Genomic DNA, 27,433 nt, shown 5'->3' with positions numbered 1-27,433 from the left:
TCAGTAGCAGGGACTGAAAAGGGGGTAAAAAAGGTTCTCTAGAACTAATCTAGTTCCTGGGACTTTTTGGTGTGAATGCGACTAAATCGTAGTTCTCAGGAACATTTGTGGGAAAAGTACTTGGTGTGAACGCGCCTTATGTCGTTGTGTCCCTGGGCAAGACACTTCACCCGAAAATTGCTCCTGTGGGGATTGTCCACAGTATTGAGTATGTAAGTCACTTTTGATAAAAGCGTCTAACAAGTGACATGTAATGTAATGTTGGCGATAGATTTACCTTGCACAGCAGTTGGAGTCTTGGGATTTTACAAGAACACACATTTCTCTTGTAAGGCTTCAAGTTTTATCAATGGAAATAATGTAGCACTGTGATATAGGGTGATACAGATGATTCAACCACTCACCTGCCAGGTAATTTTGGAAAGAGCTTGCCCTTTTTTCAAACAGATTAGGCTTTTCAGATGTTTCTGTGTCTCTCACCATCTGGCGCATCAGTTTAGAGATAGCTGAAAAGTGTTAGGTAGATACAAGTTTGTAAAACATTCTCCTGAGGGGGCATGTGTGTGTCTGTCCTACATTTTACTGCCATTCCTCCAATAGCTGTGGAGACATTTCACTTAAAACAAATGTCAACCTCACGGTGGTGCAAGATAGAATGTCATGGGATGAGAAAAATCTTCTGGTTGCTGGGTGTCTGTACAAAATGTCACAGAAATGTGTGTGTGGGTGTGTTTTTGTGTGTGTCTAAATCCATCTACTGTTTGCTATGACACCTCAAAACATGCTGCAGAGAAAAACATGAAATATAAACAGACACATTTGCCTGGCAACCCTGCAAAACAGATTATTTATCCACGATCCAAACCCTTTAAAAACAAACCAATGAAAGGCATGAAAAGGTGTGAGATAACAATTAATCTCACACTGAGGAGAGATTATATCCTCGGCTCATGCCGACATCAAAACAGTTGAATATTTTCCATCACAGGGCATATTTTCAGGTCTCTTGAAGATGTGTGCACAGTATTTCTTGCATATCAAAACTGTCCCAACGTTAGTGTTTGCTGGCAAGTCAGAACTGAAGTTCGTAGTTTTTCCTGCCAAAGCGACATATATCAGAATCAGCTACAGGGTAAACTTCATGCCACAAAGAGCTCCATCACCTGAGGCTACTCGGCAGATATCTTGTGGAGAAGTCATGCAGGTTGGGCTCACAGCTCTGTCAACACAGCACGGAAATCACAACAAAGGAAGACTGATTAAAGTCTGCACACCTGTTCATTCTTATAAAAAAAAGAATCAGCTCTGAGTATATCTTTCAGAGTCTGTGTGAATCATTAGGAGCAGTGGAGCAAAGAGGAAACTGAATGGATCCTGTTTGAAGTCCGTTGATGCAGAGAACATGTGGGTCAGTTTCCAGCTCCTGGAGGAAGTCTTACCTTCAAACAGAATATCTGATTGTGCAAAGAGAGACAGATGATAGAACAGAAAATACAATTAGGCAGAGACAAGACAATAATTTAGAGAGAGGAATGGGATATGAAAAAGCAGTGAAAGTGACTGTAAATAGACCTTAATACTGAAAAAAACACACACATATATAGTTAGTTATTCTTGTTTATAATAATTCGCCAAAACCATGTGCCATATTTGACCTGGGCTGTAAAAGCAGCAGTGGTGGGGTAAAATACTACACTGTAGAAATAATGAGGTACCATCATTCAAACAAATAACACAGTGTTTTTTTGATTAAATTATTGATTTCTTATTAATGATGCTTTCACATGTAACCAGTACGCTAATCTTGTAGTTGGTTGCGGGGGATCTATTTTTTTGGCACTTTTATACACTGTTTAACAGTTTATTCAAATACAATGCATCATGTTTTATATGCTGATCATATGTTTGAAATGTAAAAAATATAATCTGAAAAGTAAAAAGTAACTAAGCAGTCAAGGAGACATCAAATAATATTTTGAAATCTAAAAGATTGAAATAATAAAGTACAATCATCAGGTCTCATGCAACAGATTATCTGTACATCTAAAATGTATACTTGCACTACAAAAACCTTTATGTTTCAGCTGAAGACACAACTCTTCTTGTTGCCGTTTCTTTTGATTGAGTTGAGTTTGCCACCTTGACTTCCTCTTCTGTAGTGCAGCAGTTGTTTTACTTGGTTTGTGTGATTTAAATTTTGAGCCTGTTCAGCACTTTGGTCAATGAATGTTATTTTAAAATATGCTATACAAAAATGTTTTGACTTTTGTGCCAGATGATTGATGTGTTCTTAATGTAATGGATCACCTTACAACAGAGGGCTCTAATGTCTTCATGTACACTAACTGTATGCTGACAAAGCCAGGATCCTTTGAAGGAGAGGAGCCAACCTGGACCACAAGTGGAGGAAAAAAAGAGCAAAGAAAACACCGCTATTATCCAACTTCTCTCCTGGTTGCCATGCTCCTGTCTCTGTAATGAGATGAAAACATACAGTGTAGCCCTGTCACCTTGTGTGTGTGTGTGTGTGTGTGTGTGTGTGTGTGTGTGTGTGTGTGTGTGTGTGTGTGTGTGTGTGTGTGTGTAACCCTATCCACTTCTATATTTTATGTGTCCTTTTACCTTTAAGCTCATAGCTCACTGCACTGTTTTCTTCCATTGAATAAAGCAGATGCAACTCTTCTTTGGCTGTATACTCCACACTCTGTGACCCCTGCTTTCATCCAGGAGGGTTCAACAGTCAGCGGGACCATTCAGATATCCTGCAACAAAATGTCCATGAATTTCATTTAAAGAAGTACAGGCCTCTACAGAACCATCAGGGTGTTGTTTCACACATCCATGTCATATAAATAAGCAGCCTCTGCATATCGAGTCTTACAAGACTAATATCGCACTGGTGATTTAACATTTCCAGCTTCATCAGAAAGAGATGATCCCATCTGAGGTGACTGTCTATGACATGACAGACTTACTGCAAGAAGAAAGCAAAAGTTCACTGAGGGTGTAGCCCTAGGACTTTGAACTAAAGGACTTTGATGAAGTTGATAAAAAGCCTCTTCTCAAGCTTTTGTGGGAGGTGAACAACAGAATGAAAATGCGAGACAGACATTGTGTTTGAAACCAGAAGTCTGCTCATGTCCCCAGATGACATCCCTCCTTGTTTTCATCACCCAAGGCTGATGAACTTGGCTCGGGAGTACGGCAGGAGAAAGAGAGACTGCAGTCTGCCCCAAGATCCACACTGCTTGACCAACAAGATGTGGTGATGCAGGTGGTACCAAAAATCCTGCAAGGCATCTTGACGCCTCCTAGAAACACTTTCCTCAGCATGCCCTCTCAGAAACTCAGTCAAATGGCTGTTGGGGTTATAAGTATGTTTTGGACAAAGTCTCCACTGCTTTGTCCAATGTGCATAATCCGGTTACATTATTTTGCTCCATCAGAAATGCCATGGTCCTCTCTATCCAGGAAAAGGTTGGACAGAAGTACCCAGCTCAAGACACCCGGATGAGCGAGTTAAACTCATTTGCAGCACAAATACAGAACACCATTGCAAACATGTCTGTGTGCATCCGCAGTGCTCTCTTGTCTGTAATCAATGGCAGTCACTTAGAGAGTGTGAGTCAGTGTGTTTACTGTTTTCACAGATGGAGCTCTGACACTGTCTGGATAACTGAGATAAATGACTCGCACTCAGCTTCAGCAGATGGGAAAAACAACACACACACACACACACACACACACACACACACACACACACACACACACACACACACACACACACACACACACACACACACAATCACACAATATAGCCTACTGTACATAAGTCATGAAGCACTTTTCAAAAAGCTGCAGGACAGAGTGCTCGTTAGTTGCGGATTGGCTCAACATGAGGAGAGCTCATCTGTAATCAATTAACAGCTGTAGATACTTTAAGGGAATTTTGACATAAAGCAAACATGAGACAAAAGGTGAACAGTGATTTTGCAAATGAGGTCTCCACGTAAATTACAGTATGGTGCCATAAGGGGCACTGGTGTCCATCACGCCGTCTGTAAATGACTTCCAAAGGTTGATGTTGTTTGGTGGAGGGCACCACAGCAGGTGGGTCGCAATCTGCTGCTGGGCTGCAGCTCACTGTGTCCGGCTGCTCCTCGGCCACTGTGCCCTGGATACTCCAGTTGAACACTGCCCCCCTGTGGACAGACACACCTGAGCCGCTCTGTGGGAAGCGGGGTCGACTGTCACAGCCAGAAGTAACCTGAACATATTCCTATTTATATTCTTTACAAACTCCCCTGAGGCAAATGTAAAATGTGTGATATTGGGCTATATAAATACACTTTGATTCATTGATTGAACCAGACCCTCTCAGAAGTTCTTATTTAAGTAAAAATAAAAAAACACCAGAACAGAAGTGAAAATGTACTGTGGTACAAGATAGATACGGCTGCATTAGTAAATAAAATAAAAAGGAGAATAAATAACTTTTTATTTGTGTTTATTTAATATAAATGACTTTTTAAATGACTGTTGGAAAATGTCACCAAAAGAAATGTGTGGCTTAATGTGTTAATACCATAGGCCAGGGGTTTTCAAAGTGTAGGTAGGTGAGCCTCCCCTCAGAGAATATAAGAACAGCCGCGCCCCCCCTCCCAATTATTATTGCTGTTATTATTATTATTATTATTATTATTGTTGTTGTTGCTATAATGCAGGGGTATTCAATTGCATTTCAAAGAGGTTCAGTAAGAGAAAATGTAATTAAATGCTCTGTTTTCGCTGTCTAACTTTTTTATGTTTTAAACATATTGTATAAAACTCCCCCACTACTTGGACTATTCCTTGCACCCCTCTAGAATAAGCCCGAATGGTCTCAACCATATTGTATCAGTAACGTGCACTTGTTATTATAACAAGATCGCAAGGACGCTGGTAGCGTTCGGAAAATTGAGTGTTGTTCAGTTTGTGTGTTGTGGAACATGCGTGTCCGTGCATGAAAATATACCACACACCCAATTACAATTGCATGTTCAATTCACTACCCTGGAAGTTAATACAGTTGTTAAAGTTGGAACAGCCTGTGGACAGCCGTTCTTCCTTGCATGTCAGTCGCCGACACCTTCTTACAGAGGACAGGCACATCTAGCTGCAGCACGACCCGTATATTTCCGCACGCCGTGTTCTCAAGACATATATTTTTTAACATTTTCAACATGGTGGATAAATCCTTATATGCTCACGGTAACACACTGAACGTCAACTTTGCCTCCTTATTACACTCACCCCTACTTTAGTGGGAGCAATGAGTCTGCGTCTTTGATGCACAGAGGAATAAACGCAGATCATCCTCTGGCTGCAGCCTTGACCGGTACTTGCTTTTGATCAAAGTCAATGCGGAAAACCTGCACTCACACAGGTAGGTGGAGGTGAAGGGAATGAGCACTTTTACAGCCTTTTTGGCGAGGTGGGGGAACTCGGTCTCCACAGACAGCCACAAGTGGGCAAGTGTCACTTTACTCGTCTTTTTCTCGTTCTTTTGTGTCTCACGCTGCGCCTCCCCTGAAGCTCTCTGGCGCCCCCCAGGGGAGGCGCGCCTCACACTTTGAAAACCGCTGCCATAGGTTAATACATTATGTTTAATGTTTGAATACTTTACCTTTTTTGAATATGTATAGTAGCTACAGTTGCTTTGAATAAAATATTATTGTAGAGGTAAAATTGTTTAAACTAACAAACTGCTCTGCTGTTTTGCATACCAAAAACAGGTCATGTGAAAAAAGATAATTGTCCTTAAACATATGCATTTAAACTGGCGATAATTTCTTTCAGGACTTCCACTTTGTTTCGACTTACATTTCATCTCCTTTTTGAAGTTTCACTTGATAACTCACTCATAATTTACTCTTAATGTGACACTTCCATCTTATTCGATGTTCACACTTCAACCTAACATATTTTACGCACTTGTAATTCAAATGCCACTTCTGCTACTTCAGCTTCCTTTTTTACTTCCACCTCATTCAAGTCTTCCTAAATGTCACAAACATTTGGAAACATGAACTGATGACCCTCACATCACAGGCTCACTTCTCCAAACATTGGCTTGTGGTACAGCGCACAGATCGCTTCATTCACTGAGTCACATCCAAACAGCATGATATTTGTATTCAGGCGAAAAAGGACAGCACACACACCAGCACACACTATTATAAAAACACATTTGAAATATAATTTATTGCACATTTAAAGAACATAAAGTGGCACGATACCCATTTCAATGCTGTTACATCAGAAACAAAAAAAGACAAATAAGTCCTTACAAAATGCTCACACCTTCTGTTTATGATTATTGTTTTTTACTTCAGAACGAAATGGCCATGAAGTTGCAGGAATGCCACACCAAAACTGCATAGATTCATAAAAAGGTTAAATAAAAGACAGACACTTCTTCATGTGTCACATTAAAATCCAATCACATTACTCATGTTTGTCATGAGCCCATCCACTTCCACAGTGTGACTTACAGGCGGTTCAGTGCGTCAGAAGAAAACAGGGGATTTCCAATTCTTAAAAGAGAATAGCACTGATAAGATGTTCTCGGAAATATATATATATATATATATGTCAAACCCAATTTTAAATTGTCTTTTGCAGAAGTTCAATAGGCTATTAAAAGAAGAACACATTCCTTAAGCTCCATTAGCATCTTATTTAAACTTTTTGGGAACAGGCGTGCGTGCGTCATTGTAAAAACCTCAACATGGTCGGCTATTAAAGAAAAACAATACAAAAAAAATTACATGATAGTCACAGTCATTTGTTTAAGATACTATTTACATCTTTGTCCTCATTTTTCACGTCATATCACAACTCAAGCTCCCTTTTGTTGTTTGCAAGTGCCCACATTTTTTATTAAATTAGCCGCCAGGATTCATAATCGCCGGATAATGATTTTCTATTTTTAGAGGGCATGGACCTACTCTTATTGCTGCCTGGCTCATATTTTGATAACTAGTTAGATAGTAATTGTTGACAACAATCTATCACTTTATTTCTACTGTTGCTGCATTGACTACGTCATAAACTAATCCACTGTGAATTGTGTGACACCCAACATAAATACCTGCCATATGAAAGTGGCTTACATGATACAAAACCAACCCTAAAGAGCTACAGTATGTACAGTATGACAGTGAGTACTGGCAGCAGTGGGTAAGATATAAAAAAATAACAATAATTATAGATTGATGGCACAAATGTCTGTTTATGATCCCCTCGCCTCAAGTAAAGTAAAAATACACATGTTGATGTACAGTACAGCATAAATACAAACCCAGCCAATGGTCAAGAGAAGAACGTCACAAAAGCATGCTAACTGGTTTTAAAATCAACTCTTATAGGAAGTCATAAACACAGTTTTATTAGGGTTACCTGATTGAAGTTTTAGAGTTTCATTAGGGCCGGCTGGTTGCATATTTTTCATGGACACACCAGCTGTGAAGTGATTACAAACCTTTTAAAATCCTAAACAGGTTTTCCTTCCAGTTTAGTCACTGAAATGACGTTAACTAGAGAAATGGCGCAGAGTTTTTTGTAAAATGTAAGTAATCAATTTCCTGTTAAACTAAAACCCCCCATGTAAGCCCCTTGATAATAAAACATTATATACATGGACATCAGTAAAGAAATGTGATTTATTTGGCACACAACATGGTAGGCTTTCACACTCAGGGTTTTCCCATCTTGAGCTGGGTTGAATATTAAACAGTAATATGATTGGTTTGGATAGCCATCAGCCTCTTAGTGGGTCACATAAATGTTTGATGAAAGTTACCCCAGTTACCCCGCCTCTGAGGAAACAAGCTACTACTCAAACTGCTGTTTAGTGTCACTGTGCTGATCATTTTCAATGCAACTGTCCAGTTAAATCCGGGTCAATCAAAGCATCCAAACACTACCTGCATCAAAATCATTTTTGAATTGTTGAGGTTGGAACCGATCTGTTCAGCATTTCAAGAAATACAGCTAGAAAAGAAAAAGAAAGGCCTCAAATTTGACTTCAGTTGACCTAATTGCATTGTTACAGAACCTGCCTGTTGAATACATTTACCCTGGCACTACCATGACAGGGTTTCTAACAACCTTGCCTATTATCACAGAAAACAATGAAGTGAAATCAAGGTTTTTTTCTTGTCTGCCGCTGAAAATGCTTAAACTACATAATTTTGTCCAAGTAAACATGAATAAAGATCCTAAGTAGAGTTCCAGAGAGTTATTTGGAGACACTTTGAAGAAGCAGCACTTGAGAACACTGGAGGGAAATACTGAAAGTCAGACGGAAATAGAGAAAGAGAGCCAGAAGGGAGATAGAGGACGTTAAGAGAGACAGACTTCCCTTAGGCACCTGAGCCACAGTGGCAGTGCACTCCTGTGGGCGGAAAAGGTACCAGGCGAGGGTAAAAGAAACAACGGACGAGGGAAAGCTTTCGCTAAACAGCTTATGTCGGAAATATCCTCCCTTGACTTTCTCTCTTCGACAGGATGGACATTCTTTTCCCTCCCTCTCTCCGTTTGTAGATCCTGATTAGGTTCCTCCCACATCAGTCCCTCCTTTCAAAACCAATAATCAAATCAGAGTCTGTTCTCCTTTATAGCCTTGACCCTCACTTCTACAGGAAAGTCTTCAGTAAACAGGGAGTGCTTGCAGAAAGGAGGTTCTTCAGGTTCTTCTGTAGCGATTTCTTTATGGCACATGGTGGGTCTTCTGCAGAAGAACCTCAAGGTCCTCCCAGGTGAGTTTCACAGGCTCAGATCCTCCCACAGGTGCTCCTCTGAGGTCGGTTAGTGCAGATCGTTCTGTGTTGGGTTCAGTGTGAGGTTCTATAAGTTCTCCCCAGGCTGATACTGGGGTTCTGTGGAAGTGAAGTAGTCCTCTAGAAAGCCCTGCAGGTACTCAAACGTCGGCCTCTCCTCCGGGTCCTTCCTCCAGCACGAGAGCATGAGCTCGTGCAGAGAGCCGGGGCACTCTGCCGGGCAGGGCATCCGGTACCCTCGCTCCACCTGGTCCAGCACCTCGCGGTTCACCATACCTAACAAGGAAACACAAGTTACTTTTAGTTAAAAGAAAGAGTTCTGACAAATACAATTATGTTAAACAGCCACATGAACAATATCTGATTTGGTTCATATTCTTCATTTAAATACCTAAAATATGAAACTATGAATAACTTTAAGGGCTGCAACTAATGCTCATTCTCATTATCTTCTCATTAGATTTTTTTTTTCTCATCACGATACCTTAGAACACAAGGTATAATAAAATATAGTTTGATTTATTGAGTAACACAAAACATAGGAACAGCACTACATTTTCATTTTTGAGAAGTTGAGTAGGGATAATGTATGCATTCAAAATGGCAAATTATTGTTTCAGCTCTTATCATGTAGTATAATTATTGTTTTGAGAAAGTCTTGTTTAAGAGTCATTGTTCCAGTGTTTACACATTATAATGGCTGCAACTAAGGATGATTTGCATTGTGGATTAATCCAAACGTTTTTGAGTCTATAAAATGTCAGATTTTGTCCAAAACTAAAATGTATCCGGTTTACTGACATTGAGGGGCAAGGAAACCAAAACATATTCACATTTACTAAGTGGGAATCTGATCATTTTGTAAAAAAAAATGTGTCAAACTGATTAATCGATTGAAACAGTTGCCGATTAACTTTTCAGCTCTAAACATTATGCAAGTCTGTACCTGGATAGGGGACTCTGCCTTTAGTTGCCAGCTCAGTGAGGAGTACACCAAAGGACCAGACGTCAGACTTGATGGTGAAGCGTCCGTACAGAGCTGCCTCCGGTGCCGTCCACTTGATTGGAAACTTAGCTCCTGAGGAAACAGGGGTTTATGTATACAAAAGGTAAAAAATGAGTACAACATTTTTGGGTCAACATCATTGATGTTCAGTTGCAGATTTATAGAAATAAAAGAGTAATCAGCTGTGGACTCACCCTGTCTTGCAGTGTACTCGTTGTCTTCTATGAGTCTCGCCAGGCCGAAGTCAGCCACTTTACACACCAGGCTTTCTCCCACCAGGATGTTGGCAGCGCGCAGGTCTCTGTGCACGTAGTTCATCCTCTCAACGTAGGCCATGCCTGCTGCAATCTAGAGGAAGTGACAAAAAGAGGGCAGGGCTTTTATTATAAATACAAATATGATGTTATATGTTGTGTGGCTGATCTGAAAGTAGCTTTACCTGAGCTGACATGTCCACTAGCTGAGGCAGACGGAGCATCTTTCCTGCATCCCCTTTAAGGAAGTCCAGCAAGCTGCCTGTAAGGGCAAGATACAAACAAAATGTACAGTTGTAGATAATGACAGATAACCACCAAATAAATTACCCATTTTCCATCATATGTGTAAACCTTGAAGCACAGCTATCAGCATTTGGAATAGATGATGGTATTCGAAAGCAAAGTTTAGAAAGAACACCAGGACATTAGTACAATTTATTTTGATAGCCTATTAACTTTTGTCATTATTAAAAAAAAAGGTAGCCTACCTCAATGCTTAACAATACTGTAGTCTACAGAAGAATATGATTTTCATAGCAAAGAATTGTAAGGTTTTGACACCTAGCACTTGTTACAGTCTGCATCCTGTGTTACCTTGGCTCATATATTCTGTCACGATGTAGATGGGCTCCTCAGACACCACAGCATACAGCTGAACGAGCTTCTCGTGCCTCAGCTTCTTCATGACCTGAGCTTCCTGAAGAAAGGCCTCTGGAGACATGGTGGCAGGCTTTAGGGTCTTTATGGCTACCCGTGTTGTGCCGTTCCATGTGCCTGTCAGAAAACAGGAAAAAAAAAGAGTATTGTTTCTAACTTTATCATATTATATCTGCAGTGGAATTAATATGCAAATTATCGTCTTCAAAATTAGACCAATGGGACGAACTCTCTATGGATGTCTGTTTTTAAACAACAAAAAAGGTTTGTTTTTGAATTTTGTGTTTAGAGGTCATTGAGCATACTGCATAATACGTGCAGAAAAAAATCCAAATCTCCGGGGTCCAGTGGTGTGCGAGATGAGCTGCATACAGACATAAATGCTCGCATGCTTGCACCCACACAGGCTCATTACAAAATGTTAGATCTCATCCTGATATGTAATCTGTCCTTGCTGAGGGTTAAATGAGGATATCAATGCTACTGCCATATATTTCCATTCATAAAGTCAGCAGCCGGTTAGCCTAGCTTAGCATTACGCCTGAAAACAGTGGGACAACTAACCTGGCTCAATCTAAAGATTTAAATATAAACCTACCAGAATCTCTAAGCTTAAACTTAATATGTTATATCTCATTTGTTAAAATCAGCACCTGAGGTAGCTATTCTGTTCGATTATAGTATTTGTGCTAAGCTAACAGGCTACTAAATGTAGCCGTATGTTTTAAAGGACATTAGACTGATGTTAAGCATGTATTTCTCTGCCAGAAAAAGAATAAGCCTTTATCCCAAAATCTCACACTTCTCCTTTAATAAGAAATACTTAAACTTTAATAACTTTTATCAGCAATAATCTGAAATATTTACTTAAAAAAAGAGCAAATTGATCCTCATATTTTCGCAGTTTAACCTGTAGGCCTATCTGTCATGGTGAAAGAGGAAAGCAATCACTTCCATTAAAAAGTGGTGGTGTACACTGTAGATCTTACCCATCCAAACTTCTCCAAAGCAGCCCTGTCCCAGTTTGAGGTCGAGGCGGAGGGACTCTCTGGGAATCTCCCAGGCGTCCCTGGCCAGTCCCTGCGTCTGAGGTTTGGCCACAGGACACACGTCTGACAGAGCGTGGCACAGCCCATCAGAGTGCTCTGAAAGAGGTGAGAAAAGGGAGAGTGAGCTGGCGGGTCAGCGGAAGGTTAACTATCAGAGAGCAGCTGTCTGGGGACTCACTGCGGTAGTGGAAGACTAGCTGCTGTAGGCTGCTGAACTGGGTGCGCGAGGTGATGTAGAATCCCCCGCTATCCAGCTTCCTGATCTTGTAATGTTTCACATTCAAGCCTTTGGTGTTGTCATAATCCAGCACTGACAGGCAATATGCCCCTGTGAACGAGACACAACAACAGACAGACACAGGTTAGAAAAATAAAATGAAGCTTATGCGTGACAGCTGCTCTGCGGAGTTTCCTAGCAGCTGCGCTGGGCAAGTCCCTGATGGCCCCTTTAAGACCCTAGAAACTCAACCAAGCCTTTCTGTCCTGCTCCATGACCAACTAGGAAGTAGAATTTGATCTGAGTAAAATAATATTCATAATGCAATACCAAGAAAACCCCAATGTGCATCTTTCTAAATGCTTAAAATTATTTTATAATAACACAATAATATTATTGGAGTTTTATTGTTATTTCTGTCTGTATTCTTATCCTCAAGAGTACCTCAAACAACCTATTTGAGATTTTTAGGATGTGTTCCTATCTAAACAATTTTGCATAGATTATTAGTAATATTTTTTGTAGAGCCATTTCTCACTTCTATTACCGGTAGGTCAAAAATAGATATTAAAATAAAAATATGAAAATACATTTTAAGAAGTTATTTTTACTACAGGGAGGTTGAAAATAAAGAACAATCTTCTCTGATCGTCTATATCAGGTCAGAAGAAGTGAACAAAGTATCTGATCATCACAGTACTGTTCCAGCAGATAAACCATTGACCTCTTTTGAACTTTCATGCTATAAACCAACCTTTTCTAACACATGATCGTTTGTAATAAACCAAAGACCAAGATACAGCTTGAACTAAATTATTAGATGTGCTTTGCAGAATCAAAAAGGCATGAACAGAACACATTTAGAATTAAACCAATTTTAAATACATATTTTACTCATGTCATAAAAAGGGGAAACAACCACTAACAAAGGCAGTCATGATATTTTCACTTCACATATTTAAGGCATCTTTTTGCCTGAGCCTTACAAATAATCAGATGCATCACTATTAGTCTGACATGATTTACACTTTCAACATGCCCCTTTCACTCTATACGCTTCACATGTGACATCTAATACAGAACACACCCAGGGGCCAACACACCTCCTGCCAGAGCCACTCCTACTATTCCCCTTTCCTGCAAGTCTCCCCCCTCTTCATGCCTCTCCTCCCCTCTCTCAGCGTGTGTGTGTGTGTGTGTGTGTGTGTGTGTGTGTGTGTGTGTGTGTGTGTGTGTGTGTGTGTGTGTGTGTGTGTGTGTGTGTGTGTGTGTGTGTGTACGTAGTACGTAACGTACGTTACGTAACGTACGTACGTACGTACGTAACGTAACGTACGTAACGTACGTAACGTAACGTTAACGTAACGTAACGTAACGTAACCGGTAACGTGTGTGTGTGTGTGTGTGTGTGTGTGTGTGTGTGTGTGTGTGTGTGTGTGTGTGTGGAATAGAAAATTATGGCCAGGGGGAAATCCAGCACCCTCCGAGGCTGACCTAGTTCTGGCAGAGTGATTCACCCCTATCCATTCACAAGGCCCATCCACTCCACTCTTTTTTTCCCCCACACTTCCTCTAAACAACCCCCTATAGAGCCCACTGACGTCACAAGGACAAGATCTGAATGCAGAGTTTTTCGGAAAGATGCAAAACTCCAGAAAACACAAAAAACATGCCATAGGCCTCTGTGAAAGTTAACAGATGACTTAATTACGAGGTTGTGTCTTTAAATTGAGTCCCTGAAGATCTACTTCTCGGCTGCGTGGAGTTTTCTCCAGGAGAAACAGAATCTGTCATCAGGATTCACACATTTTAAAAATAAAAAGCTCAGGTTTTATGAAACATGTTTTATAGTGAGGATTTTTTTTCTTAAAAAGGGATACATTTTCTTACATGAAGGAATTGCCAGGAAAAAGAACCCAAAGGATCGGTCTGTTATAAAGATTTAAATCCATGCTCATTTGGAAGAATATCCTTTTTTTTAAAAAAGATTTGTATATAATGCTGTGATTCTCCGCCTCTTCTAATGATAACTGACCATATGTCTTAATGTTGTATAATCAGTTATCTTTACTATTTATCAGAATACCTTTATTGGTCCCACAGAGGGGACATTTGCATATTAACATCCCTATTATTATCACAATCAATCCATGTATGTTTTAGTGTATGAAATGTCATAAGGTAAGAAATACCAGCAAATATTAACATGAGAGAATTGAACTAGTGAAATTGGGTCATTTTTGTTTTAAAAATACGACTTAAAATGATTTAAAAAAAAGATTGTGCATTCATTTTCTGCTCATAGACTAACCAATTAGTCAAGCAGCAGAAAAATACTGTTTCAGCTGTTGATGGAGCCATCAAGGATTAGGCAATCAAGCCTGGAATCGGTTATTTAATGAATTTAAAGAAAAAAAAAACAATGTCATGTTCAAGTTACATGAATCAACATTTATTTATAATCAGACACAGAGGAAGGGCTAATTGGATCATCCTGATGTTGTCTGCTGTCTCCAGAGAGTCTGCTCTCTCACCTTTAGTGGTCTCGCTCTCCCTCACCAGGAAGGTTCCTCGTCTGTTCTGCACGTTCAAAAGGAGCCTCTCGGAGTCGCGCCGAGTGATCTTCCCAAAATACCACCTGCCAAAGTGGGCCAGGGAGAATCAGATCAGACAGAAGCTGCAGCTGAGCGTCTGCAGCAGGCAGGCAGAAACATTGAATATAGCTGTACTGGGTGGTACAAATCGGAAAATATACTCTCTATATCTTTGTGTTGTAGAAGTAGATAGAGAAAACAGCTGGATTTAGCACCAAGAAAACACATCTTATATCACTGAAAGGAAAAAAACAACAGGAGTGAAACAATGAGAGGATAACGCACTCTTCTGCTTGGATGGAGTCGGACGGAGCCACATAGTTGCTCGGGATATACCCACTCTCTCCCGTCGTCAGGGAGCGAGCGAGCCACCAGTCCCCTTCTCTGTGACGGAGAGAAAGACAGAGACAGACAGAGAGCGTCAACAGAACCATTAACAGAAAACTTACACCAACAACATTTCATGGTTTATGAATCCTTTCCCAATTAAGAGACATACTATTTGATGTAGAAAGAACAATAAAGCTGTATGTATTTTTTCTCATTTTCAACAAATGCCACCAAAAGACCAAATCCAACATTGCAAACGGTCTGATCTCAGCCTGAGGCCTTTTGATTCCAACCAATAAAAAGTGAAAGTTTGAAAAAACAAGACACAATTATATGTTTTTATTTATGGCTGCACAAAAAAGCAGCTTAGCATTAACATTGAAATGTGCATGTGCGCATTCCCTTCAAATACTTAGGTGCCTAAACAAAAAGTGGACACTTTTCATGATTGATCTACAATATGAAACATTTACTCAGATTTAAAGGTTCTTAGAATTTGTTGCTAGCGAGTGACATGACATTCTGTCAATGACATTCTGGATCAATTTATCAAACAACTAAACCAGGCCCTGCTATGATCGATGAATAGAAAAGGTCATATACAGCATAACGGAGTTGTATGGGGGATTGACTCAAAGTAAACAACACTGCCCACTTTCAACATAATGAGGAAAATTTCAACTGTTTTTAAATTGTTTGACCGACAATGAAGGTTAAGCTAAATACAATTGTTGGTTTTGCTTATTCATGGGATATGTTGCCAATAAGAAAATATGCTACTCGTCAAATCCATTAAATATGAAAGTACCTGCAACACAGGATTGGATTCCGATTGTTTTCTTAGTAAAAACAATCACTTGTGAAAGAATAACAACTTCTAAATGTTTTGACTGACACCCAAACATAAATTGATTCCCACATTTCAGCAAAGAGTGAAGAAGAAAACACACTATTAAGAGAAAAAGACAAACAAATGCAACCTTTTATTCCACTTGTAGTCCCTTAGTATGCATTTTAAACCTTTACCTGTTTCAAAAGAGACGTATCAAGAAAGTTAGAGCACCAAGTCTCTACATCTTTTAATATGTATTAATTCATTGCAGTTACGCTACGAGCTTGATCAGACAAATCCGCTCAGCAGCAAAGGGACGGTGAACAAAAGGTTGCGTGAGATTTTTAAAAGCATTAAGTGTTACTGACCTGAAGCTGTACTTTTTCCTAGGAGAAACCATGAAGCATAAGAGAGAAGGAGAGAGGGAGAGATAACAGACACAGCAGACACATCAAAACCCAGCGAGGAGACACAGCAAGGCGAGCAGCGCAGACTGACAGATAGCAGGAGCCCGAAGTGCTGCGGGACTACACAGCGGTGGGGGGGGGTTCACAAGCTGCACTGCTTTCAAAGTTTTCAGTTCCAGTTTCTATTTCATTTTTAATAATTCTGCGAGACAGGAAGGCAAAAATATTCCCACAACTATTATTCATAAATGATCACATCCACATATGTAGAATTCGGGATTCACTTTAAAGTCTCGCTACTTTTTATTCAGTATTTGCATTTAAGGATTTCTCCCATGCATTGTTTTTAAAGTAGATATTAGAACTGAATTATTTATGTAAAATAGCCGTACTATCTAGTGGCAGACAAATATACAGACACATTATAAATAACAGCAGCTCAGTGTTATGATAGGAAGTTATGGAAAGAGCTCAGACAAAAAAACAAACATTGTTCTGATTTAAAACACACGTAATCATTTATTTTCCAAGGGCTGTATTATAGGACATTTCTTCCTAATATTCTTGATTTGAAATGGAAAGTCTAAGTAAGGATTTCTCTCAATACCATTTTAAAAAGTGTGATGCTAAATAACATTAGAAATCCTTAAAGGTGGGGTAGGTAAGTTTCAGAAACCGGCTCGAGATACACTTCTTGTTATATTCCATGGAATGCTCTTAACATCCCGATAGCAATGAATATCTTAAGTGCTTTGACAAAAAATGTCATCTGTGGAACCCGTAATACTGTAAAAACTACAACCAATGGCCGGCTAAACGGATTGGATTGCCGCCCTGTCTGTCAGCCTACCATCTCGTGCACGCATAAATGTATCTCGTGCCCTCATTGGGCGTGCCGTCATTGGGCGTGCATTGCAGCAGTACTTCAATGACTCGCCAGCAACAGGCGGCCACTTTCACCATGGCAGAGTTAGGTTCAACATCGTCTACTGGTCGCAAAAGAAAAAATGTAACGGAGCAAATTAAGAACAAAAAGAAAGTGGAAACTAGGAGAAGTCAAACCAGAGTCAATATCGGAGTTGCTTTGGCTGTGTAGTATTGCTAACCTAGATGTGTTTAGCTTTGCCTGATATGTAACGTTACTGCAGCCTGCTCTCGCGGAGGAGGTGCTCTGTAAGGAAGTCTGAAGGAAGGGGCGGATTCTTTTTGGCTGTGTACTTTCAAATTTTAGTGCACTCGAGCCGGTTTCTGAAATTTACCTACCCCACCTTTAAGGGACATTAATCTAGGAACTGTTCATTCGTAAAGGGTAGGTGTTTCCTAAATCATCACCTAAAACTAAATACAACAGTTAAAAAACTATTAAGATTGGATATAAAAGCTAAGACCTTTCTGTAATACGGCCCCACATGCTTTTAAATACAAACATAATTTCTCACATGCAGAAACGTCTTAATCCCATCAGACTGACACATGCAAACTTCAGCATGTGGTGTCATGCAATAGAAAACACTTAGTTGTTTAGGTGTTATCTGTGTGGAGGAAATATATGAGTGTAGCGATCTTGCTATATCATGCTCTCCATAATGTTTCGTAAAAGATTGTGTATACAGTTTTGAGGAGGAGCAGACTGCAGTTGTAAAGAGCCGTTCTGCTCCGTTTTAATCAACAGATGGAGAGGCTCAGACTCTGCTGTCGGCATCGCTCCACAGTCACCAGCTCTGACTGTGTTCATTCATTAACACGTGTGCGTTTACAAATCAGTTCATTTAGATTTTTTGATGAAGTTGTGTCTTTAGAGAAAGGGACGGAAGCGGTTGATTCTTACGTGTTGTTGACAATCTGCAGCCTGTCACCTTTCCTAAAGGTCAGATCAGACGCTGTCCGTGACTCATAGTCATAGAGCGCCACAAATGTAGTGACACCTCCTGCAAGAAACAACACACAAAAACACATTTAAGGTACAATGGTATTAAAGGCAATGGTCCTTCCTGTTGAGATCTATTCACTTCCATGATCTAACTTCAATAATAAAACCCTTGCTTATATAGCTCTAAATCCCAGTATTTTTTCACATCTTTCTAAAACTGTTTACCAAGGCTTAATGAGAAATATTGACGTTCAGACTTCTTGTGACCGATCGTCTGTGAAGGACAAAGCCATCATATATTTTCCTTTGGAGCTTTCTCCCGCTTCCTTGTAATGAACCAGTGATCTAAACCCAAGGACTCTGCAGCCAATCATTGATCGGCTCATTAGATGCACAGGAGGAGGCGGCCAGCGCATACAACAGCAGCCTGAGCAACATTAACCTAACCATCTGGTCGATCTAGACATATTACTGCTACATTTCAAGATGACAGGCTTCAAAGTCAAAGAGAAGCTTTTAAGTCTGTTAACCAGCTGATGTCCAATCTTTTCCTGTGGTCATATCACTTTACAGTAGACTATTTTGTGCAATCTATGGTCATTTGGCATACAGGATTAATTTGGCTCTAGTGTGTCACTCACATTTAACAAAATAGTTTCAATATTTTGGGAAATGAATTAAAATGACTTTATTGTTGTGAATTAGATGGGAAGATATATCTCACTCAAAGCTCTGCGCTCAATATAAAATTGGAGTCAGGAAATCCTTAGCTTAGCTTAGCTTAGCACAAAGACTGGGAACAATGAAAATCTGCTTCCCAGCACCTCTAAAACTTATTATACGGGAGATTGTATGTGTGACTTTTTCTAGGCTGGGCACAATGGCTTCCTTGGGTCACACAGCTCCCCCCGCTTTCAGTGTTTATGCTAAGCTAAGCTAACCAGTGGTGGGCTGTACCACATAACATTGAACATAGCTGTGGTACTGATTTTTTGACCGCCCAAAACAAAAAGCTCATGAATTGAATATTATTTAGTAGCATTTGTTGTATAACTGAACTTTAACCCTTTCTCAGAGAGGTGCCTACCTGACAGAGGTCCTCTCTGGGGCGAGGTGATGGTGCCTGTGTGGTCCACCCCCCCAAAGAGAGCCAGCTCAGGAGTGTTTGTCGGGGCGAGGTGGTGCTGCCCTTGATGCTGCCCCCGCCTGCCTGTACCTACGGCGGGGCTCCTGTTGGGGGTCTGGGTCTGCTGGGCGGGTCCCAGGTGGTGGAAGTGCCCGCCGTCTGAGCCTGAGCCGATGGTGCCGTCCAGGCTCATGGAGCGCTGGCCCGGCTCCTTGGGCTTGCTTTTGCCCGCCCCCATGTGCAGACCTGGGATCAGAGCCATGCAGTGATGAGTAAGTATGCAGCATGTCCAGAGAGATAACAAAAAAAAGAAAAAAAAGATGTCCCTGTTTCTCCTAATATACCAAATAGCAATAAAACTATTAACAAATGATTCAATTGACTGAAATAACATTGGCTATTCATAATTGTTAATTGATTAAAGAACGGAATCTTTCACCATAAAAAAAAGGAAAAACACCCATCACTGTCTGGTTTCAGCTTCTTTTTGACTAAACCATAAATTATTACTTTCAAAAAGTGGAAATGTTATAGATAAAGATACGTTTAATATTATGAGAACATTTCAGTTTGCTATAAAATGCTTGATGCTGGATCATCTATTAAGATAATGTTCAGTCGCATAGGAGTTAATAAAATATGTCCTGACAGGAAATGAAAGCTGTTCACTAAAAAAAAAAAACTGACCAATAGGAACTGACCCCGTTTCAGTTTCTACTCATCCACCTTTCTCAAACAGAAACTCCTCTCAGCAGTGGGTGCTATTCATCTATGCTCATCACAGAGTATCCTTGGAGGCAGTCCAGGTTCAGTTAAAACCGTTTAGCATGCAAATACTGGGAGAACAGGACACCTTGAGACAGCCAAGACACATTCAAGGTCATCCCCATCTGATTCAACCTGCTCTGAATCAATAAGCATCTGCAAGGAAAACAAACAAAGTGGGCTGTAATGAAGCCGAGTGCTAACACCGGTGAGTTGACAAGGACAGACACAGTTTCACCTCCTACAGGTTATTATACACCCCTGCTTCTCCTCTCAATCCTGATTCAGAATACATCAATTATGGGCCGATAAAGAGCGCGCTGTCATTCTGAGTGCAGACAAAGACAAACGCGCTCAGACAGTCAAGTGCACCCACAGAAAGTTGGAGTGCCGTGTTCACACACCAAGTCCATCCTCGAGGCATTGCAGAGTGACTCACTGTGAGACCGGCTATTTCAGGCCGGCTGTAACGGAGACAGTCATACCCACATGAAACAGCCTCGTTCCTTTGTGAATAGAGGCGCTCTCAGTTCCAGACAGTGTTTGCACCAGTGTCTATGTGAGCAGCTGTTCCTTTCTCTCTGGGAGACGAGGCTCAATCGCACACTAACACTCAAGCAATGTTGCATCTCACATCCTTTTTCCCCCCCCCAACACATGCATGCATCCGTGTGAGGGTTTGCAGCACAGTTGTGAGAGTCTGACAGACAGGACAGAGGGTTATTAACAGACAAGGAGGAAGGAACCGGCTGTGGCTGTAAAAAGAACGTGTAGGTGGTTGTTGTATACTGCATGGACAGCTGAGGCGTAGTGGGTGTTTCTAAGTGTAATTTGCTTGCATAACATAATTACACAGGTATGAGAAATCTCAAAGATGGGGATGGATCTCACTGTGGAGATGTGTGGGCGCGTAAGCTGCCCAGTTGTGTGAGAGTGATTTGAAGCACACACGTACGGTCATGCAAGCTTTGATTCAACTCCTGCCAGCCTGTAATCTGGCGCGCTGGGGGGTTAAAGTATCCCATGGTGCAACACTGAGTCACAGAGAGATAGGTCTATGCAGAAAGGGGTGAATAGGACTGTGCGAATTGTGTGAAGAACCAGATTTATCCAAGTTCTCCGGATATCAGTAATGGACTTTGCTTTTGCCTCGAACATCTACCAGTTCATACTCAGGATTGACGGACAGGAGTGCTCACAGTCTTTAAAGAATAATGAAGGCACTTATGCAACAGATATATTTAGCGGTCCAGGTCATAAGAATGTCAAATGAAGATGATGGGTTTTGTGCTTTTTGTTCATGCAAATGGTCTGCAAAAGTTCTCTCCCCTGCCTGAAACACATCCATTTGACTTCTTTGTTTACTTCTGCAACATAGTGACATCACTACGCATCACACGTGCACTTCTATTGGCTAGCGCTTAACAACATTGTAGGTGATGGACTAAGGGGAGGGATATCTCTAAGCAATTGACCAATCGCAACAGCGCTTACCAATCAGAGCCGACTGGGCACTGGTTTCAGACAGAGGGTGAAAAGAGGTGCTGCAGCAGCACAGGCAGTATGAGAAAAATAAAGTTTATTTGAACGTTAAAGCATGAAAGTATACACCCCTTTTACAGGCAAAGAGATGTGTCATTACAGATGTGTCATAATGTCGATTGATGTGAGGCTTTTTAATTGTTGTAGAAATACGGGGAAGCTTGATGTGATTCAATGAGGTCAGAGCGGGTTACAAACTGTCTCAATAAGCTGATTGGGAATCATATCAGTGACAAAATGTATGGTGGTTCTAAAAGTGCAATGAGTGAGTGCTCCATACTTTTATCAAGAGTACTACTAAAAACTTCAGTTGAATGCACTGCAGCATGCACTGCAGCATGCACAGCGTACTATGGAAGATTTGACTTTCATTAGGAAAACTGACTGATCATCAGGATTAAGCACACACAGATGCAGGGGAGTAATGATCCTCAAACAGCACTACAAACATATCCCAAAGCAGCGATGGCAGAAGCCATGTCCAAAGAGATTCACTTTCCCCTGGTTCCCTCCAGGATGCTGCAAACACCAGAGTGCCCTTGAAAGTCTCACAGGCTGCTATATAAACAACAGAGCTAGCAGTGTAGCTGATCCTCACGCCTTTTCCTAATATGGTACCAGAGATACCAAATAGCAAGAAGTGTTAACACTACTTCCAACGTTATGATGTGAAATGAAGGGGGCTATATAAAGGAGACAAAAGTATCATGGGTATAAAATAAGATGTTGAAGTCTTTTGAAGATTGAAGGGGAAAAAAATATGGAAAAGGGAGATTTTAGTCCCTTGAGCTTTTCCATCCAACTGGAGCATGTGTGGGAGCCAGATTGCACCACATTGCTACAATTTCAAGAGTGCAACAAGAACAGGCACCTGAGCAGTGGGAGGGTGGGATGGGAGGAAGGAAGCAAGGAGGGAGATGAGGTGGAGGGCGAGCTACAAAGACACTCTATTTTCCCTTTTTTCCCAGAATACAAATCAAAATCTTTCTTAAAAAAAAGAAAGAAATGAAATCTTGTTGCATTGCTCCCGACTGTACAGGATCTTTATTTGTACTGTATCAGTATGTTAAAAGTGCTTTCTATAATCTTAATTAAAAGCACTAAGAGCTGCATTTTCTAAAAATGAAGTTATGCAACATCTGGTTTAATAGTGTTAAAAACAACAACAATAAAAGCATATACAAGCTGACTGTGTGAAGAAACCTAAATAAACTTGTGCCTGGTTGTGTTGTGGGAAAGGAGATTTGAAGGATTAGATATGAATCATGGCAAATAAAGGCCTTGTTCAAAGGCGGCTCTCTGAGGGGTATTTACCTCAGGACCATGATTGAGTTCAAGAGCACTTCAATTTCCGCAGTGCATTTATCACTTGCCTGCGTCTCTCTCACAGTCTCAGTGTTTACCCAGGCTCACAAAATCTATAAAACTGTCCGTACATGGACGGAATAATGTAGGGATTGGGGGGGAAGTAAAGAAACTGAGTTTAGGTGCCTACAATGAATATAAGTCAATAGAGCAGGCACCTTGGAAAATGACATACCCACGTTGCCAATTCAGATCCGGCTTCTCCATAAAAAGGACATTTCAACCTTCACCTCCTGTCCACAATGTCGTTTTTTAATGTAAGTGATGAGGTTGAAATCCATATACTTCGATCTGTTTTAAAGTTCCGCTAAAGCTAAAATAGCTCACCAACTATTTGAGATATGCCATGAAATATTTTGCAGACATTCATGCTCCCATCTGGATGAATTGTAATCACATTGGTGGTCCTTTGACTTATTATTTAACAACATCATGAGGTCATATGTTTACAATTTGAATTCAGCTCTAGACTTTAAGTCTCTTATGTTATACTATGCCTCCACCACAGCTCAGCAAGAACCATTGTTTAGCAAAACAAGGAAATGTGTGACTGAAATGACATTGTCGGATACTTCCTTGATAAGTCTAACTCAGAATGCTCAGACCCAATGCATTTGTGTAAAGACAGAGGTCGGCAGATTTTGTTTTCAATATTGGAGTCAGGTCAGGAACATATACTTTCACTATAAGTCTGGATAGGAGCTACCAAAAGGTGTACAGTTAGCAGGTAATTGCGCTATAAAGAAAGAACAAATATTAACACATATTTTAAAGATTTGATGATCTAAAGTCAATATGGTGCACCTTTTTCTTCCAGGTATCTACACACTGTAGTCTCGTAAAATATCTTAAGTTGCTGGTTCCACAATAAAACCGCACCAATTTGTTGCAGAAAATTATGTTTTCAAAGTGCTGCGCTTAAATACAGCCTACCTTTGATGTTGAATAGGTTTGCAAAAAGGAGTTTAGTCACGATTTGTCTGGTTAATCAGCACTTAGTAATCCTCGATCTCCAGCTGAGCACACGTGCTTTACGTTTCTGGTCAGGCACATAAGCACATTTGGCCATGACAAACCTCACTGAGTCACAACAGACGGTAACAGTTGCCACTGTGCTGCAGAAAGAGAAGGGGCTGGAGCCAATGTTTCAGTCAAATGGGAAATTACAGTTTGCCCTGGGGAGGAGCAGCGAGAGAGAGAGAGAGAGAGAGAGAGAGAGAGAGAGAGAGAGAGAGAGAGAGAGAAAATGATGGCTCCTCAAGATCAAAACAAGCGGAAATGTGCACATTAACGTCACTGTCCTGTACTGCTATATGCTGCATGATAATAACATGACATAGTGCAGTCCACATAATACACAGATAATCTATAAATAGGTTGGGCTAAAAAGAGAGAACGGGCAGTTTCTTTAAAGGGGACTAAAGAAAACCGATGCATTCACATAGCTATCAAGATTTTTCCCATTTTAGAACAGTGGACGCCTTGATCAGATATTCTCTGTTATTTTTTCTCCAATGTTTTGCTGGACCCGCTCAGTTTGCAAAGTATGTGCCTGCTCTCCCATCTCAACTACCCTCTTCCTCAGTGACAAAACACACAGAGGAGAAGCACAAAAGAAGAAAAGGAAGAGGAGGACAAGAGGGGGATTGTGGCATTCAGCTGATAAAACACACTTCCGTTTTCTGTCCATCTTTAACTGGAGACTGAACATTATCCAGGCTATGAGGAGAAGCTGCTACAGCATGCCTCTATAAAGGAGGACAAATAGTAGGAAAGAGGGCATGATGGATGTTTCATTACAGAGGTGGCACACTTTTAGCAAATCAATTAACTCCACAGCCAGCCTTTCTTTGTGAATTACAGCACGTTCAAATAAACAAATAGGGTTATACTTTATTCCTCCTAAAAATGTACATTAAACTGCTCTGACAGGAACAAGAGAATGTTTGACCAAACCATCTAAAGCTGCAAACAATTAAACAATGAATCAACTAGTTAACCAAAGGGCAAATAAACAGCGACAATTTCTATTGAATACTTATTGCTTATCATTTTTTTAATCAAAATAATAAAAAGTGAGCTCCTCAATTCTGAAGACTTACATTCTGTGTGCAGTTTCTTTGTCTTTGTGATAGTAAATTGACTATATCCGAACTAGCTGACCAGACAAAGCAAGATATATGAAGAGATTTAAGGCTTTGGGAATCATTTTATGGAAACATTGAGAAAACATTAGTAGGTTAATCTATAATGAAGAATAATCTTTGGTCAAAGCCCAACAAGTCCAGACAAGCTTCTCTTTATTACTGCCCTGTGAAGGCCAACAATGTGTTTTTGACCCACTGTTGTTATTTTAACAATCTCAGTTTGTAAAAAAAATAGAGAAATTCATTCAATCCAATAAGGTATTATGATGTTATTTCTTTAAGGCTATGCTTACCTCGTGCTTTTAAAATGAGGCTAGCATATTATAGCATCTGGTTGTCCAGTGTTAAAAATCCCATGTTGAGCTCTCCCATGATTCAAGTCTTACATTTCTTAGCAAACCTGATTCTGCTGCACTATGGAAATTAGCTGGAATTTGTCCAAATCCCAAAACCGACTGTAAATAGATTAGCTACACAATTACAATTCTATTTCCGCGGGATTAAACACCAGTTGTCAGCAAAGCTGCTTTCAAAGAAACAAGGGGTGGGGTAGTAGCTGCCTACAGGAGTAGCAGCTGTCAATGATAAACGTATTTGCTATGGTGAGGGAATACAAAAAAGAAAGAAAACATTAACCCTGTTTGCCAAACTGATCCACATTAGGCACGTAAACTGGAATTTGTGAATGGGAACAGGGAGGTAAAGGGCGACAATGCTGCTGTGGCTGCGGCTGGCTTCGGCTCATATACAGCGCATATGCGGCCTGATGAATCAAAACAGGTGCTGTTACAGCTCCATTTTGAATTTCGATAGATTGTTGGCTTTAATTTTATGTTCGCAGTCGATTTACTGCCTCATGGTGTTTTGCCCGTCAGAAAATCCAAAATAGGACATTTGCACACACAGTGCGCATTTGTCCGGGGGGTGTAGTAGATCGTCAACAACAACGGAGCCCTGGCACAGGCTGAGTGGCACTGAACAAATGTGCGAGCAGCTCTGACTGAATGGCCTGTGCAACAATGAAATACTAGACAGTGTGAGAGGCTGTGTAAAACATCAATATGGGAACATGAGCAGCAACAAAACAAATACTCTTGATGAAATCCCGAAATAAATCATATTTTCTCGCAATTAAACGCTGCTAATTTACTCACCTTTGACGCGTCTGGAGATTCAGCCCAAAAATCAGAGACGCGCAGCGAGGACTCGTGTTAAATCCTGAAGGCTGTCCTCATTAGGGAAATACTGGAAGCGGATGGCCAGTTGCTGTGGAAACCTCTGCCCAGCCACCAAGCCCATTTAGCGGATATCGGCAGAATCGCAGAAAGGGGAGGTCATGACGGGGACTGCCTTCGGGAGCAGAGGGCACAGCTGCCGGGGGCGGCTACGGTCGATGGGCCGGACAAACAGCGTCCAACCCGGCGGAGAGGTATCCTTTCAGCTGGGAAGAGACGGCGTGGTAAATTCATGCGAGGAAGCGGCAGGAGTAGCGCTCTGGTGTGGAGGAGACATGCCTCGTGTGGGGGGAGGCACGGGATAGTGCATCACTGACGAAACACGAGAGCGCAAAAATATGATGAGCCTGAGTTGTACGCTTTCTACGCAACGATGGTGAAGTCCAGAGGATTCACGTCGCGTTGCGTAACTCGACGCCGTGATTGTTACATTAATTCACCGAGGCGTTGGCACGACAACACCCACGTTTAGCTTTTATAAAATATAATCTGCAGTCACGATTTAGAAGCTTTCTATCTGAATCTGATTTAAGTAGTTTAACAACACGACATAAATACTCAGTTGTGTACAGTGTTTCACGTAGGCCTATCATTCAGAAACGTTGAAAAATGCTATTGCTGTCAGAGCCGGTTGCTAAGCGACACTCACAAGTTCACAACGCTGTTTTGAACAGTAACTTTCAGGCTGCGCATTGATACCCAAACTCAAATGTTGTGTTATGCGGCCTCACGTGTTAACAATACGTTTACATGGTTAGGCATATAAGAGCTAATAAATAAACAATAGTACATATTTACTTTTGAGGTAGTGTGACAATGTAAAGCAAGTTTGTGCTGACAAAAAGTTTTGGCTTGAACCCTTAGATTGATACAGCTAGGTAGGCCCTATAGCTTTTTATATTTATTAATGTTTTTTTTTTACTCAGTTATTTTTTTATTATATATTAAGTGTTTCTTATTACTGCTTTTCGTTTTAAACAGGCACATTTTTCTGAAAACATTTTGTTTTTAATTTGATATAATTGGGAAGTGTTAAAGTCTATCAGAGCTCTAGGTTTTAGAGCATGAAAGTGTGAAAAAGCTAAGAATAGGAAATAAAGATTGTATTACAGTTTCAAAATGAATGTTAACATTCGTTCAAATATCACTAACGATTTATTTTCATTTTTTTTATTAAGTAGAACTTGGCTCTACTTATCTTAACCCCCCCCC

At 40.6% G+C, this 27,433-nt stretch overlaps 1 protein-coding gene across 2 annotated transcripts; it reads right to left on the bottom strand.

Annotated features, from left to right (window-relative positions):
- Positions 1-6,655: 6,655 nt before the first annotated feature.
- LOC104966359 (proto-oncogene tyrosine-protein kinase Src) lies at positions 6,656-26,643 on the bottom strand. Of its 2 annotated transcripts, XM_010795580.1 has the most exons (13): positions 26,141-26,643; positions 19,129-19,413; positions 18,000-18,099; positions 16,133-16,150; positions 14,888-14,986; positions 14,543-14,646; positions 11,970-12,119; positions 11,732-11,887; positions 10,680-10,859; positions 10,268-10,344; positions 10,023-10,176; positions 9,769-9,900; positions 6,656-9,098 (listed from the first exon to the last, which is right to left on the bottom strand). In XM_010795580.1, the coding sequence occupies exons 2-13, from the start codon at positions 19,403-19,405 to the stop codon at positions 8,890-8,892; spliced, it is 1,656 nt and encodes a 551-aa protein (XP_010793882.1). In that variant the 5' UTR covers positions 19,406-19,413; positions 26,141-26,643; the 3' UTR covers positions 6,656-8,889. The 2 variants fall into 2 exon arrangements, with proteins under 2 accessions (XP_010793882.1, XP_010793955.1); XM_010795653.1 differs by lacking the exon at positions 16,133-16,150.
- Positions 26,644-27,433: the final 790 nt, after the last annotated feature.

Source organism: Notothenia coriiceps, unplaced genomic scaffold (assembly GCF_000735185.1).
Source record: "Notothenia coriiceps isolate Sejong01 unplaced genomic scaffold, NC01 NC01_scaffold00000289, whole genome shotgun sequence".
Lineage (NCBI taxonomy): Eukaryota > Metazoa > Chordata > Actinopteri > Perciformes > Nototheniidae > Notothenia > Notothenia coriiceps.
This window is presented reverse-complemented; position numbering and strand designations above follow the sequence as displayed.

Coding starts and splice junctions, on each gene's coding strand:
- LOC104966359 (XM_010795580.1), bottom strand. CDS start 19,405: ATGGGGGCGGGCAAAAGCAAGCCCAAGGAGCCGGGCCAGCGCTCCATG. Junction 10,345..10,679: donor GACAGAATATATGAGCCAAG/GTAACACAGGAT, acceptor TTGCCCTTACAG/GCAGCTTGCTGGACTTCCTT. Junction 10,177..10,267: donor TAGTGGACATGTCAGCTCAG/GTAAAGCTACTT, acceptor CACTTCCTCTAG/ATTGCAGCAGGCATGGCCTA.